Below are 13,103 nucleotides of genomic sequence, written 5' to 3' on the forward strand. Positions count from 1 at the left end.
ACTGCTCAGGTCTTTTAAAGAACTGGTGTAAAAGATGTATGAATGTAAGAACAGGCGTATTGTCACAGTTAAGAATACTTCTCACAAACTGTTCAATAAATTACCTCCAAAACATCAGATTTGACAGCAGGTTGCTTAACTTCCTCCTTGGGAGTTTCCTTAGCAGATGGATTCCCCAAGTAGTTCTTTGATGTCAGACATTCAAAGAGTTTATCCACAAATCCTGTTGTCTCTGTAATAAGGCAATGAGTTTTATCATTAGTTGTAAGCTTCACTAAGACAAATGTCCAACCTTGTGCCCCATCCTTCCAAGTTGAAGAGTTTTCCCCTTAGGGTTCTTCTGATCAGTTTTTCTGTGCTGATATTTTTGTTGCCCCCACAACAATACATAGAGCCAAAGAATAAATGTGAAATTAGTCAATAAGTAACAGGCAAAAAACTGTAGGAGGGGAAAAAAAAAAAAGGAAAACAAACGACATGAAAAACAACCTAAGGTTATGGGGCAATGTTGTGTGTAACAAGTGGTTAAACATCAAACAATATTAAAAGGAATAAATCAGACGAAGGCAGCACATTACAAAATTAGTTTCATATAAATGTCACATATTTTTATATGTTCAATGAAATAGCTGCATACTACACTTTCTATCAAGTTAAAATGAATTTATTTTGAAGTAATGCAAATATGCTTTCATTGCTAAATCCACATTGGTCTCTGGAAGTACTTGACTGTAAATAATGCCATGGGACTGCCAGGCTACAGGACTTCCTGCTCTCAAGTGCAGACGTTTAAAACATAGCTGGGATGTACTGCATTAACTGCAAAATGTTATTCTAAATTTTCTCCTATTCAAAACATTCTGAATGAACAAACGAAGATAACTGTGAGCTTCCATTTTTGAGAATGAGATAGTTTTTGAAAACTTAAATGACTGCCCACTGGACTGTACTGAAGCCCAATGAGAAGATTCAGAAGAATGGTAAATGTATCAGTGCTGAAGTAATCAAAGATTTTGTTTCTATGATTCTAATTGATGCCCAACAATGTTTTAATTAAGTCTGGGTTCAAAAATGGTGACCCTTTCCTTTAAGGTCTAGGCTCTCTGAGGATAAAAGCCTAATTGTCTTAAATTTCAGATTTCATATAAAAGCGCTCTCTGATGATATTTTTTGGCTGTGCTCCAGCTCATAAAGCAATGTAGAAAATCTGATTCAGCCAAACCACAAATGTAAAAAGCAAAATCAGCTCTAAAACTAACAGGCAAGAGTAGCACAGAAGCCGTGATGTCTTTTAATTGTGTTACTGCTGCATTAGAGACGAGCTGGTGCCTAAAGTTGAGACATGGACAACTGGCTGGAGCATGTATGAAGAAAGATGCATGGGTGACTTCTCCCAGATTAGTAAATGATTGAAATAACAACCTGATGGGAAAAGTTTGCATCTTTCTTGACCTGTAACTAACCTTATGAATCTTATCACCTCGACATTAACATACATACACAGAAGAAGAAAAAAAATAACTCAGGTGTGGACCCTATACCTTTCTGTAGGAAAACATCGAGTTGATCTGCGCAGAATGCTTTCAGCTCTTTCTCTGGTTTGTCCTTCTTCACTAGAGCCACAACATAGTTTGCTAATGCAGATGGGTCTGCTTCACATCTGCCAATTAAAATACATAAACTTTTAATTCCATAAAGATAGCCAGTTCAAGAGGATAAGCACAAGAAAAGCAACTGTAGGAAAAGTTACAAAATAACTGAAGTGTGTGTGTGTGTGAGAGCGAGAGAGAGAGAGAGAGAGAGAGAGAGAGAGAGAGAGAGAGAGTATAACTGTGGTAACTTTAACGAGCAGATCACAGTTAACTGGTTAACATAGTCAATCTAAAAGTCTTGAATATTCATTGACTGACTGGTGGGATCTAAGTAAAGCGATGTGCTTCAGCTACCCAAATGATCAACTACACTCTTAAGTTCCCTTAAGTCACATTAGCGTCGGCTAGCTACAGTTCTAACAACCTTAGAGACCAATTTTTGCAAAACATAGATTAATATACCGTACATCGTTTGTGGAACAGTTAAAATTAACACTATTTCTCTATCTGCACCATAAGGCAGCGAGCTAGCAGCCACGGCGGCTAACTCGTGCAAACATTTGCCAACAGATGCGAGCAAGCTCCAACTCACTGGCTATTTGGTTAGCATGTAAGCTAGCTAAATGTCATTACAATTCATCACTTACATTGGCTCCAGGAGTTTTGCCAGCCATGACTTCAAAGCTTCCACATTGTCTATGATCATCGTGAGAAAGACTGTAACACTGTCTATAAATTGAAAGTACGTTTTAATAATACCACTTTCATCGTCTATGTATTTAAATATTTTTCGGGCCTTCTCTTTCTGTTCTCTTCACTTGCAGGTCGTACAAAGTGTTTTACGGCATGGCAACACAAGTGGCGTTGTCGTAAAGCAATTTTACCAATGACGGAGTAACACCGCCATGTCGTTTATTAATCCTGAATCAACGTTAGACTAATTCTTGAAAATAAATAAAATGAATTACTCATCAAATAATTAACCCTGATGTATAAACCAATTTTCCAGTTGGCGACATAACTGCACGGTGACGCAATTGACAAGTTGATTGTACACTACATTTCCCAAGAAACAATGGGTATCCGCTTGCTAAAGATGTCATCAGCCAAGAACCGGTGGCGTGGTTTTTTTTTCCCTTGTCAATTTCATTGAACTGTCGCAGGTACTTTTTGTGACTAAATAACAAAATATCACACCACTTGAATAGAAATGACGGTAGGTGGATGTTGCTAATTGTGTATACTTTGTTTGCAGTTTGTGATCGATACTTTTGATTAATAGACATTGCAAAAATAGATAACCACATTACAGACTTGCTAACTGCTAACGATGACTAGCTGTAGCCAATTGCTGAATTGGACTTGAGAGAAATCTCAGAAGATAGCAGTTGTTTCTTGTACTGTAAAGTTGTACCAGAACTCGTTTTGCTTGATGTTTTTGACTGATATCAGCTATTTTTCTATTCTTCAGTATTTCTATTGTACACTGTTCTGTTCCATTCCCTACTACTCTGTCATTCGTTTCCCTAATATAATACAATTGCTGTCAGTGTAAGTGCAGCTCAAAAGTTTGTTACTACAATATTACAAAGATTTCGTGATGCTGAAGTAAATTGCATGTCCTCTTGACCGGTGCTTATAATTCTCTTCTAGGAGCGAAAGGGAACTGCAAAGTTGGACTTTTTGAGAAAAGTAGAGCTAGAGATCCAACAGAAATGGGAGAAGGAGAAAGCCTTCGAGTGTGATGCACCAACAACTATCGGGCAAAGCACCAAGTAAAAATGGTTTCTGCTGCTTGTGTCATAATTGCCACAAAACAATTTTACACCCCATTTAGACTCATAAACTGGATATATATCTTGGTAGGCTTAATCCAAGCACATCCCTTGTAAGAAATAATTTACATCAAGCCTTGCACACAGAAATGTCCTCGCAGCTGCCGTTCCCAACAGATCTGGGACAAATCCAAATATGCTAGTCTACTTCCTAAAGGCTGTCACTTTGCAATGTATTGAAAAGCAGACACATTAACATCAACATATCTCCTTCTTTGTACTCACAAATAGGAATTCATTTGTTGATTAACCAAATGCAATTGTCTGGGAACTATTTTAATGTATATCAAAAGCTTTTGTTGTTGTGACTTCCACATCTACATAAGCAGTTCATCGCACCAGAGGGAGTGTGTTGTACTTGGTCATGGGGCTGGAGATCGTTAGCATTAAAGCAGTGCCAATATACAATATAACCTATTTCCTTGAGCGGGAATTTGCTTTTATTCCACCAAAACACGACTGTTGTATGAGAAGCCTTTTATGTCACACTTGTGTGCCAGAAGGGTGAGCCAAGCAGGTCTGATTCAATTATTATTGAGCATCATCCTTAAGCAGAGCAGAGTTTAACCAGGGTCTTAACCTGAGCTTGACCAGGGTTGGTTTACTAACCCTGGCTGACCTGCTCACCTGCTGATTTCCCGGATGTCTACTCTAGTGTGTAAGAGAGTTCCAGTATTGATCCTAGATGGTCTCACAATTTTTTTCTCAATGTTCCTTTTCTGTTCTAGCAAAAACAAATATTTTGTCACCTTCCCCTACCCTTATATGAATGGCAGACTGCACCTTGGCCACACTTTCAGTCTATCGAAGTGTGAGGTAAGTTGATACACAAATGCTGACATAATTAGAGACAGAGTTCTCTATCCACAAGCCTCAGTAGTTATACCTGGTGAACTCAAAAGCCTCACTTTTGATCTGGGATTTCTGACCTGTTAATATTGCCTACAGTGTACACCACAAATCAAGCAATAGTCAAAACAATGATTTTTGTCAGCTATAGAGATGGATTTGACCAAAACATCAGAAACTGAAGCTCAGTCATAGCTCATTCGTTGTGCCTGTCATGTTTTTTTTCTTGCCTTGTTGAGCTGAATGAAGTGTATACTGTACTTCTTTTATCTGCAGTTTGCTGTTGGTTACCAGCGTCTGAAAGGGAAGCAATGCCTGTTTCCGTTTGGGCTGCACTGCACAGGAATGCCCATCAAAGTAAGTCTCGCTGCTTTATCCAACACAGAACCATAAAAAAGAACCTCAAAAATGCTTCATTGATGTAGAGATTTGACTTTGTTGAGGAATTTCATGTATTGTAATTATAGGTGTGGTCACTGAAGCAGACGTCGATGTGGATGTTTTCATTGACTAATGATTTTTATAGTCTTCAAAGGTTGCGGCAAGTTTAATAAATAAGTTATGAACCGTTGTTTGGTTTTACCAGAAGAACTTCAGGATAAAATAGAGGCTCACCACATAAATAATAAGTATAGAGAGAAACATCTAATATCTAGTATTGGTTTGCAGATGGCATTCTTGTGTTTGAACATGTTTCTGTTTGCATCGTTTTCTCCTTTCATCCTTTCATTGTTTCTCATATTCAACTCTTTTTCTTGCTGCACTAATGTATTTAAATCAGTATTATCTATATTACCAGTTATGGAAGAAGCAGTAGGATCAAAAGTATAGATCTCTCAACATTTTAAGTCACAAATAGTTAACCCTTCCACAGGTGTATTGGGAGGAAGGTGTAGTGCAGCAGTAGCATTCTGCTGGCTCAACAAGTTAAGGGTGTACTATGTTAGCCCGGAGCACAACATCTTGGGTTTGAATCCAACCCAGGACCTCCATTGTATGTCTCCTCCTCTCTCTATTCCCGCTTTCCTGTTGTTATTCACTTTGTTCAAATTCTTTTCCAACAAAGGTAAAAATGACACAATGGATATATTTTAAAAAGTCGTCCCCCCAGTTTCCTAGATATTGTTGACCTACTTGTTGCCTTTCACTGTCTATAAAACCACTACCTTATCCACCAGGCCTGTGCAGACAAGCTGAAGAGAGAGATGGAACTGTATGGAAACCCTCCGCAGTTCCCAGATGAAGAGGAGGAGGAAGAGGAGAAGCCCAAGGTGGCTGATGAAATCATCATCAAGGACAAAGCAAAGGGCAAGAAGGTCAGGATCTAAGAAGAGATGGTTGGCTGTGTGCTTTAGTGTGCATCATACTTGCTTCACCTCAAATTTACAATATGCTTTTCATTGTTTATTTCAAACTGTTAAGATATCAGCTGGATGGCATTTGCTGCAACAGACAATTCAGTGTCAGAGCAATGTATGTGAAAACTTAATGTATGTTTTTTATGTGAAGGGCAAGTCACCTGACACTCTCTGACTTGTATGTGATTAGGTAAAACTTGTGCAAGTTATGACAAATGCTCAGAATTTTACTAATGCCAGGTCTGTGTCCTGTTGGTGTCCACTTGTTAGAGAGTAGTCCTCCCTCTACTTACTCACATACATAGTATTTCACATGGGAATTTTCTGGGGGCCTTTTCCTCAAATCTGTGTTCTTTCCCTCTGTTAGAGCAAAGCAGTGGCTAAGTCTGGTGCTTCCAAGTTCCAGTGGGACATAATGAGATCTCTCGGTTTGAGTGACAAGGAGATCGTCAAGTTTGCTGAGGCTGAACATTGGCTTGAGTACTTCCCTCCTCTGGCTGTCAAAGACCTCAAACAAATGGGAGTTAAGGTGAATGATTTTAACTATCCAGTAGTGCAAAGTGCTTTTCATTGGGTTTTCTCTGTGCTATTCCTTATGAAACTTTTTATGCATAAAAGTATGGTGAGGAATCTGCAGTACCTTTTTAAGTCGCAAAATGTGTACAGTGACATGGTGGCTTAGTGCTTAGCACAAGGTTCAAGTCCCAGCCCCAAAGTCCCAGCAATTCAGTGGAGACACTGAACTGCCAATAGATATTAATAGGTGTTTTAGTGGGCCCTGTGATGGACTGACAACCTGCCCAGGTTATCTGTCTATCTCCTGCCCAACGCTCTCTGGGATAGGCTTCAAACCCCTGTTAACCTGAATATGGTTAAAAAGGTTATGATTAATAAATTCATTTATGAACCAAAAAAAAATCCCTGTGATGGACTGGTGGCCTGTCAAGGGTGTCTCCCCGCCTGCCGCCCAATGACTGCTGGGATAGGCTCCAGTATCCCCGCGACCCTGAGCAGAATAAGCAGTTTGGATAATGGATGGATAGATTTATGAACACATTAACAGATGTAAATTATTAGTAGAGACAGGCATGGGAGCAAGTCCATGAATACTGGGATGGCAACCAGTGATTTACCTGTGCCCCCGTCCATAGGGTTAGTGGTTGTGTCAGGAAGGGCATCCGATGTAAAATTTTGCCAAATCAATATGCGGATTGACGAGACCGTACCGGATCAGTCGAGGCTTCATTCCGGATTCATCAAGGCCCGGCTTAACAATGGCCGCCATTGGTGTTGTGCCCTCACAGGGTACTGATGGAAACTTTAAAATCCACTGTGGTGACCCCTGAGAAACAGGGGATAAACTGAAAGAAGATGAAGAACAGCAGATATACATTGCTATTTTGTACATTTCTCAATTGAACTCGAACAATACACTTTTTGTACAAGATTTCAATAGTATGAGCTAAATTTTTGTGGAAGGTTTTATCATCAGCTAAATATAGAAAATTTTTATGCGGATATTAATATTATTAGCTCTCTAGAAAACATTTTGGTTGAAGGTTGTTAGCTCTACGTAGTACTTTTTCAGAGGGTTATAATGTTATTAGCTATATATACAATCGATCTGTTTGTAGAGGTTTAATTTTATTAGCTATATGTTGAATTTTATGGTGGGGGTTGTTAGGACATGGCAGAAATGTTTGAGTTCAGGGCATCCGGGTGGCGTGATGGTCTATTCCGTTGCCTACCAAAAGAGGATCGCCAGTTCGAATCCCACTGTTACCTCCAGCTTGGTTGGGCGTCCCTACAGACACAATTGACCTTTCACAAAGTCCCGCCCCCCTTAGTTACTGTTGCTATGCCTGTCAAGCATTTCAGAACTATCCAGGAAGTAGCCGGAAAACACCAAAACATGAAGGAAGAAATCAGCACATTGTGTGGGTAAAAGTAACAGTAATAATATGTTAGCTGTATTAGCTATCAATAATAGCTAGTAGCAAGCTTAGCTTGGAGCAGACAGGTATTTTTGTTGATTTTGGATGGATTTAGCTGGCCATGGGGTCTGCTATACTGCGAAATCTATTGCTGACATTGCGCTTCTTGCATCCTGGGTTTCGGGAAGGGAAAGAAAATTACAACCCCGCCAAACTTTTCAGATATCTAGTATCCGATTTGCAGATCCCATAGGCACACCGTTTCAGCATTTTGTTGTGTGTTTGAAAGCTTGACGGACCGTTGCTAAGGTAGGATTGGACAAGCACCGTTCTGGGGCGGTACTTTGTGAAAGGTCAATTGGCCATGTCTGGGTGGGAAGCCGGATGTGGGTGTGTCTCCTGGTCGCTGCACTAGCGCCTCCTCTGGTCAGTCGGGGCTTCTGTTCAGGGGGGAGGGGGAACTGGGGGGAATAGCATGATCCTCCCATGTGCTATGTCCTCCTGGCGAAACTCCTCACCGTCAGGTGAAAAGAAGCGGCTAGCACTCCACATGTATCGGAGAAGGCATGTGGTAGTCTGCAGCCCTCCCCGGCTTGGCAGAGGGGGTGGAGCAGTGACCGGGATGGCTTGTAAGAGTGGTGTAATTGGCCAGGTATACTTGGGAGAAAAAGGGGGAAAAAAATCCAAAAAGAAAAAAATGTTTAAGTCCTCTGGAACTCCAATGGATCCAAACCCCATTTTCCCTCTCATGTCAAAGCAATTTCTCTTTTTAGCCTCTAACCATGGCTAAAATAGTGTTTTGATCATATTATTTATTAATGTGTAGGCAGCAGTAAAGTTATGATATATTTTAATTTTTTTATATGTGATGAATCATTTCTTTCTCTTTCGCTCTCTCTCAGGTGGACTGGAGGCGCTCATTTATCACCACAGACGTGAACCCCTTCTATGACTCCTTTGTCAAGTGGCAGTTCATCACATTGAAGGAGAGGAAGAAGATCAATTTTGGGAAAAGGTGACACGATAAAGAGACTCTTTGTAAGATAAGATGAATGTCATTTATCCTTTTGGAAAAAGTGAAGTTTAGGCAGCAAACAGAATCAAAACTGGAAAAGACACAAAACAATATAATAACACAAACTTTTTAAAAGATATACATCTAAGTAATGGGGAACACATGGCATTCATATCCAGCATTGTCAATTAAGTAAATTGCTTATCGCTAAGTATAATGAAAAACAAAATCTTGCCAACTAGTACTTAAAAGTACTAAAATCAAGATTATTGATCAAGTATAGAAATTCTAAATTAAAATCAACAAATTGATGATTATAGTACACTTTTTCTTCTTTTTTTTCTTTTCAAAATATTTTTGTTGAATTTTTACCAAAATTAACAGTGTTGGGCACATATATTCCACAATGCTACACATCAATGTACAGAACAAGCAAAAACAAACAAAAACCTGTGGCAGTGACAGTGGTAACAGTGATATAGTGAAACAGCCCTTCCCTCCCACCCCCGTCCCCCCACCCCCCTGATTATCTGGAATAATTCTAAGGCACAATGTCTAGCAGAAAGGAAGTAAATAATATTGCTATTTCCATGGAGTCAGGTATTGTTTTTCATGTCAGGGGCCAAGTTAAAATGAATATCGTGCTTATATTGTTTGGGTGTTATGAAAATATGTTAAAAAAGTGTTCCCAGGTTTTATAAAATTTTTCTTCTGAGCCACTGACTGAGAATCACAGCATCTCTAATTTGAGACGGGACATCATGTTTCGAAGCCACTGACTAAGCTTGGGCGGGGCAGCATCCTTCCATTTGAGCAAAATTGCATGTCTGGCCAAGAGCAAAGCAAAGGCCACCATGCGGCGCTCCGCAGATGTCAGATGAGAGTCATCTCCATCAGTAATGCCAAACAGAGCAATAAGAGGGTCTGGGTCTAGGTTTTGTTTTAAAATTTAAGATAGGGTACGAAAGCTGTCTTTCCAGAATTTTTGTAAGTGAGGGCACAGCCAGTACATATGGATCAAGGTAGCATCATTGTTTTGCATTTGTTGCAAGTGGGGGAGATATCAGGGTAGATGCTAGATAATTTTTCCACTGGACATGTGGGCCCTATGGACCAGCTTAAATTGCACTAGGCAGTGTCTTGCACAGATTGGAGATTTGTGTATTGATATGAGGATGGAATCCCATTGGTCATCAGATATATGTCCCACATCATGTTCCCAAGCTGTTTTAATCCTGTTCAGAGGGGACATGTCAGCATGAAGATTTTTCTATATAATGCTGACAGTGCACCCCTAGATAGTGGGTTAAAGGAAAGAAATGCGTCAGTCGGGTTAGTGTCAGGTTCTGTAGGAAAGCAAGGTAAGGTGGAGTGCACATAATGTCTGACCTGTAAATATTGAAAGAAATGTGTTTTTGGTAAGTTGTAATTCTCAGACAGTTGACTGAAAGAGATAAAAGTTATCTTTGAACATGTCTCGAAACCATCTGATGCCTTTCCTGTGCCAAATCTGGAAAGTTGAGTCGTGTTGAGATGGAATGAAAAGATGATTAAAAGCAATAGGGCTCAGGAGAGAAAAATCTCTGTAGCCAAAGCACTACCTGAACTGGGCCCACACTTTAAGGGTATGACACACAACCGGGTTGTCTATTGATTTTTGTTAGGGATTAGTTGAGCGGTGAGCCAAGGAGTGCTTGAAGCTAAATATCTGGGCATGATCCCAACTCTAGAAATTTCCAATATGGGCTGTTGGGCTGAAGATAAAAGTGGGCCGGGAAAGCAAAACAACGGATGTTAGCAGCCCAGTAATAGTGATGGAAATCGGGGAACCCCATTCCCCTGTCCCTTTTGAACCTCTGAAGTAAGATCCTGCTTATTCGTGGCTTTTTATTTTGTCATATATATGAAGAAATAACAGAATCTAGTGAAACAAAAAATGATTTTTGGGATGAACACTGGTACACACTGAAATAAATATGTAAATTTTGGTAGTATATTCATTTTTATAGAGTTTATTCACCCGGCAAGGGACAATATAAGAGGGGACCACTGCAATAATGATGTTTTAACCTGATTTAGTAATGAAATTTTCTTTAAAAAAGATTTTTGAATTTCCGAGTGACTACTGCTCCCAGGTAAGTGAATTTTCTCTCTTCAAGTTGAAATGGTAAGTTGTTGTAGTCTAGGTCAAATGCTTCTCTGTTAATTGGGAACAGTTCACTTTTTTTTTGCATGTTTATCTTGTATCCCGATAATGATCCAAACTGTTTAAGCAGAGCGAGTGCTGCTGGTAGAGAGGTTGTTGGGTCTGAAACATATAGCAGAAGGTCATCTGCATATAAAGATACTTTATGTTCCATACACCCCCTCCAAATATCAGCGATGTTTGCATTGTTTCGAAGAGCAACTGCAAGCGGTTCGATGGTTAAGTCAAAGAGGATCGGGCTTAATGGGCAGTCTTGACGGGCTCCATGTCCTAGAGCAGAGGGTTGACAAAGTGTACTATTGGTTTGAACTGTTGCACTGGGAGATGCATATAATAATTTAATCCAAGCCATAAACGACGGCCCTAATCGAAATTTTTCCAGAACTGTAAATAAGTACCTCCACTCAATTCGATCAAATGCTTTAACGATACAACACACTCGGGGAAGTTTTCAGATGGTGAGTACAGAATATTAAAGAGACGTTGGAAATTAAAAAAGGAATGGCGATTTTTAATGAAGCCAGTCTGGTCATTTGCTGTTATTTGGGGGACAACTTCTTCTAATCTGCATGCCAGAGCCTTTGCTAGGATCTTGGCATCAGTGTTCAGAAGTGAAATTGGCCTGTACGAGGCACATTGTACAGGGTCTTTCCCTTTCTTGGCTATGAGAATTATACATGCCTCATTCAGGGATGGTGGGAGTTAACCCAGCCTAAGGGATTCTGTTAGGACGGTTGTTAATTGTGGGGAGAGGAGTGCTGAGAACTTACCGAAAAATTCAGCCGGAAAGCCATCTGACCCTGGGGATTTTCCAGATTGCATTGATGATATGGCCAGGGCTATTTCTGCTTGGGTGCTTCTAGTTTCTTCACCAAGTCTGGGGGAATAGTTGGGAAGGGTAAACGGTCAAGAAAGTCTTTGATTGTCACTTCATCTCCATCAAATTGGAAGGTGTGTAGACGGCTTTCCTGTTTACAAACACTACTGGGTGCGTGCACAGCCAGGAGCTAAAACTGCTTTGGTAGCTCTCAAAAGATAAGAGATGCATAATCTTTTGAGAGCTACCAAAGCAGTTCAACAATGAAAATGTTGGAACATTTTCCACCCATCCTTTTGGCGGCTTGTGCAGTTTATTGCACAACAACTGCGCATCATCTCTGCTGTATCTGAGCTCTATCTTGGTTAAAATCTCTGCACTGTAGCTGCTTTCTGCCCCCTAGTTGCGCACGCATCTCTGTGATGACGTGGCATGGAAACCCTCCTATAGTTGGTAGTTGAAATCTTTAAATGTATTACTGATTTTAATGGGATCTACAGTGACATCCCCACCATCTGTGTGAATACTTATGAGTTGTTTAGTCCTATGTCCCTTTAATTGGTTAGCTAACAGTTTCCCAGTCTTTTCACCATGTTCATAATGGGTACTTTTGCTTTTTAATAACAGATTTTGTGTTTGGCAAGTGGTAAAGAGGTCAAATTTATTTTTCAGTTCTAATCTTTTGTTATATAATTCTGGGGTTTGGGGTAATGCATATTGCTTATCAATTTCTAAGATTTTAGTCACTAAATCTAATCGTTCCTTCTGAGATTGTCTTTTCTTGTTTGCAGTAAAGGATATAATTTGCCTTCTAAGGTAGGCCTTAAGTGTATCCCAGACCACAAGAGCAGAGACCGGAGTGTTATTCATTTCAAGAAAAAAATCTAATTTGTTCTTCTATATATTTTACAAACTTATCATCAGAAAGTAGGGTTGAATTAAAACACCAGTGCCATGTGGGCTGTGCAGTACCAGGGAGCAGCAGTGACATCACAACAGGGGCAGGGTCAGATATAACAGTACTTTGGTATGTACAGGAACCAACTTCGGGGATTAATCTGTTGTCGATGACAATATACTCTGGAGTATGTGTGATGTACATTGGAAAAAAAGGAATACTGTCTCTCCTTAGGGCGAAAGAACCGCCATATATGTATCTGACATTCCAAGCTCAAAAAGAAAAGACTGAGTATATGAGGCAGATTTACTCACTACTCCATTTTGGTCGAAGAATGATCCAGGATCGGGTCCAACCAACAGTTTAAGTCCCCACCAAGTATTAAGTAGTGTTTGCCCAGGTCAGGAAGAAGAGAAAACAGGTGATCAGAGAACCCATCATCGTCCACGTTCGGGGCATAAACGTTGGTCAGGACAACATTTCTGTTAAATAGTTTCCCTGAAACAACTATAAACCTCCCATTCTTATCAGCTGTGATTTTGGTTGGTTCGAAGAATATACGTTTAGCTACTAGGATGGAGACCCCTCTTGCCTTGGCC

General features: G+C 40.0%; 2 protein-coding genes across 2 annotated transcripts in view; one reads left to right on the forward strand and one right to left on the reverse strand.

Annotated features, from left to right (window-relative positions):
* The window catches only part of rbm27 (RNA binding motif protein 27), a 71,419-nt gene extending 69,029 nt beyond the window's left edge, over positions 1-2,390 (reverse strand). The window contains exons 1-3 of the mRNA XM_056284981.1: positions 2,240-2,390; positions 1,542-1,660; positions 105-232 (exon numbers count right to left, since the gene is read on the reverse strand). Coding sequence (XP_056140956.1) covers positions 105-232; positions 1,542-1,660; positions 2,240-2,298 — 306 coding nt within the window. The 5' untranslated portion in view covers positions 2,299-2,390. The remainder of the gene's footprint in view (positions 1-104; positions 233-1,541; positions 1,661-2,239) is intronic.
* Positions 2,391-2,700: 310 nt separating this feature from the next.
* Positions 2,701-13,103, forward strand: part of LOC130116610 (leucine--tRNA ligase, cytoplasmic-like) — an 85,640-nt gene continuing 75,237 nt past the window's right edge. The window contains exons 1-7 of the mRNA XM_056284575.1: positions 2,701-2,808; positions 3,246-3,367; positions 4,156-4,243; positions 4,553-4,633; positions 5,455-5,592; positions 6,002-6,163; positions 8,471-8,583. Of these exons, the coding sequence (XP_056140550.1) occupies positions 2,803-2,808; positions 3,246-3,367; positions 4,156-4,243; positions 4,553-4,633; positions 5,455-5,592; positions 6,002-6,163; positions 8,471-8,583 (710 nt within the window). The 5' untranslated portion in view covers positions 2,701-2,802. The remainder of the gene's footprint in view (positions 2,809-3,245; positions 3,368-4,155; positions 4,244-4,552; positions 4,634-5,454; positions 5,593-6,001; positions 6,164-8,470; positions 8,584-13,103) is intronic.

Source organism: Lampris incognitus, chromosome 8, assembly GCF_029633865.1.
Source record: "Lampris incognitus isolate fLamInc1 chromosome 8, fLamInc1.hap2, whole genome shotgun sequence".
NCBI classification, from domain to species: domain Eukaryota; kingdom Metazoa; phylum Chordata; class Actinopteri; order Lampriformes; family Lampridae; genus Lampris; species Lampris incognitus.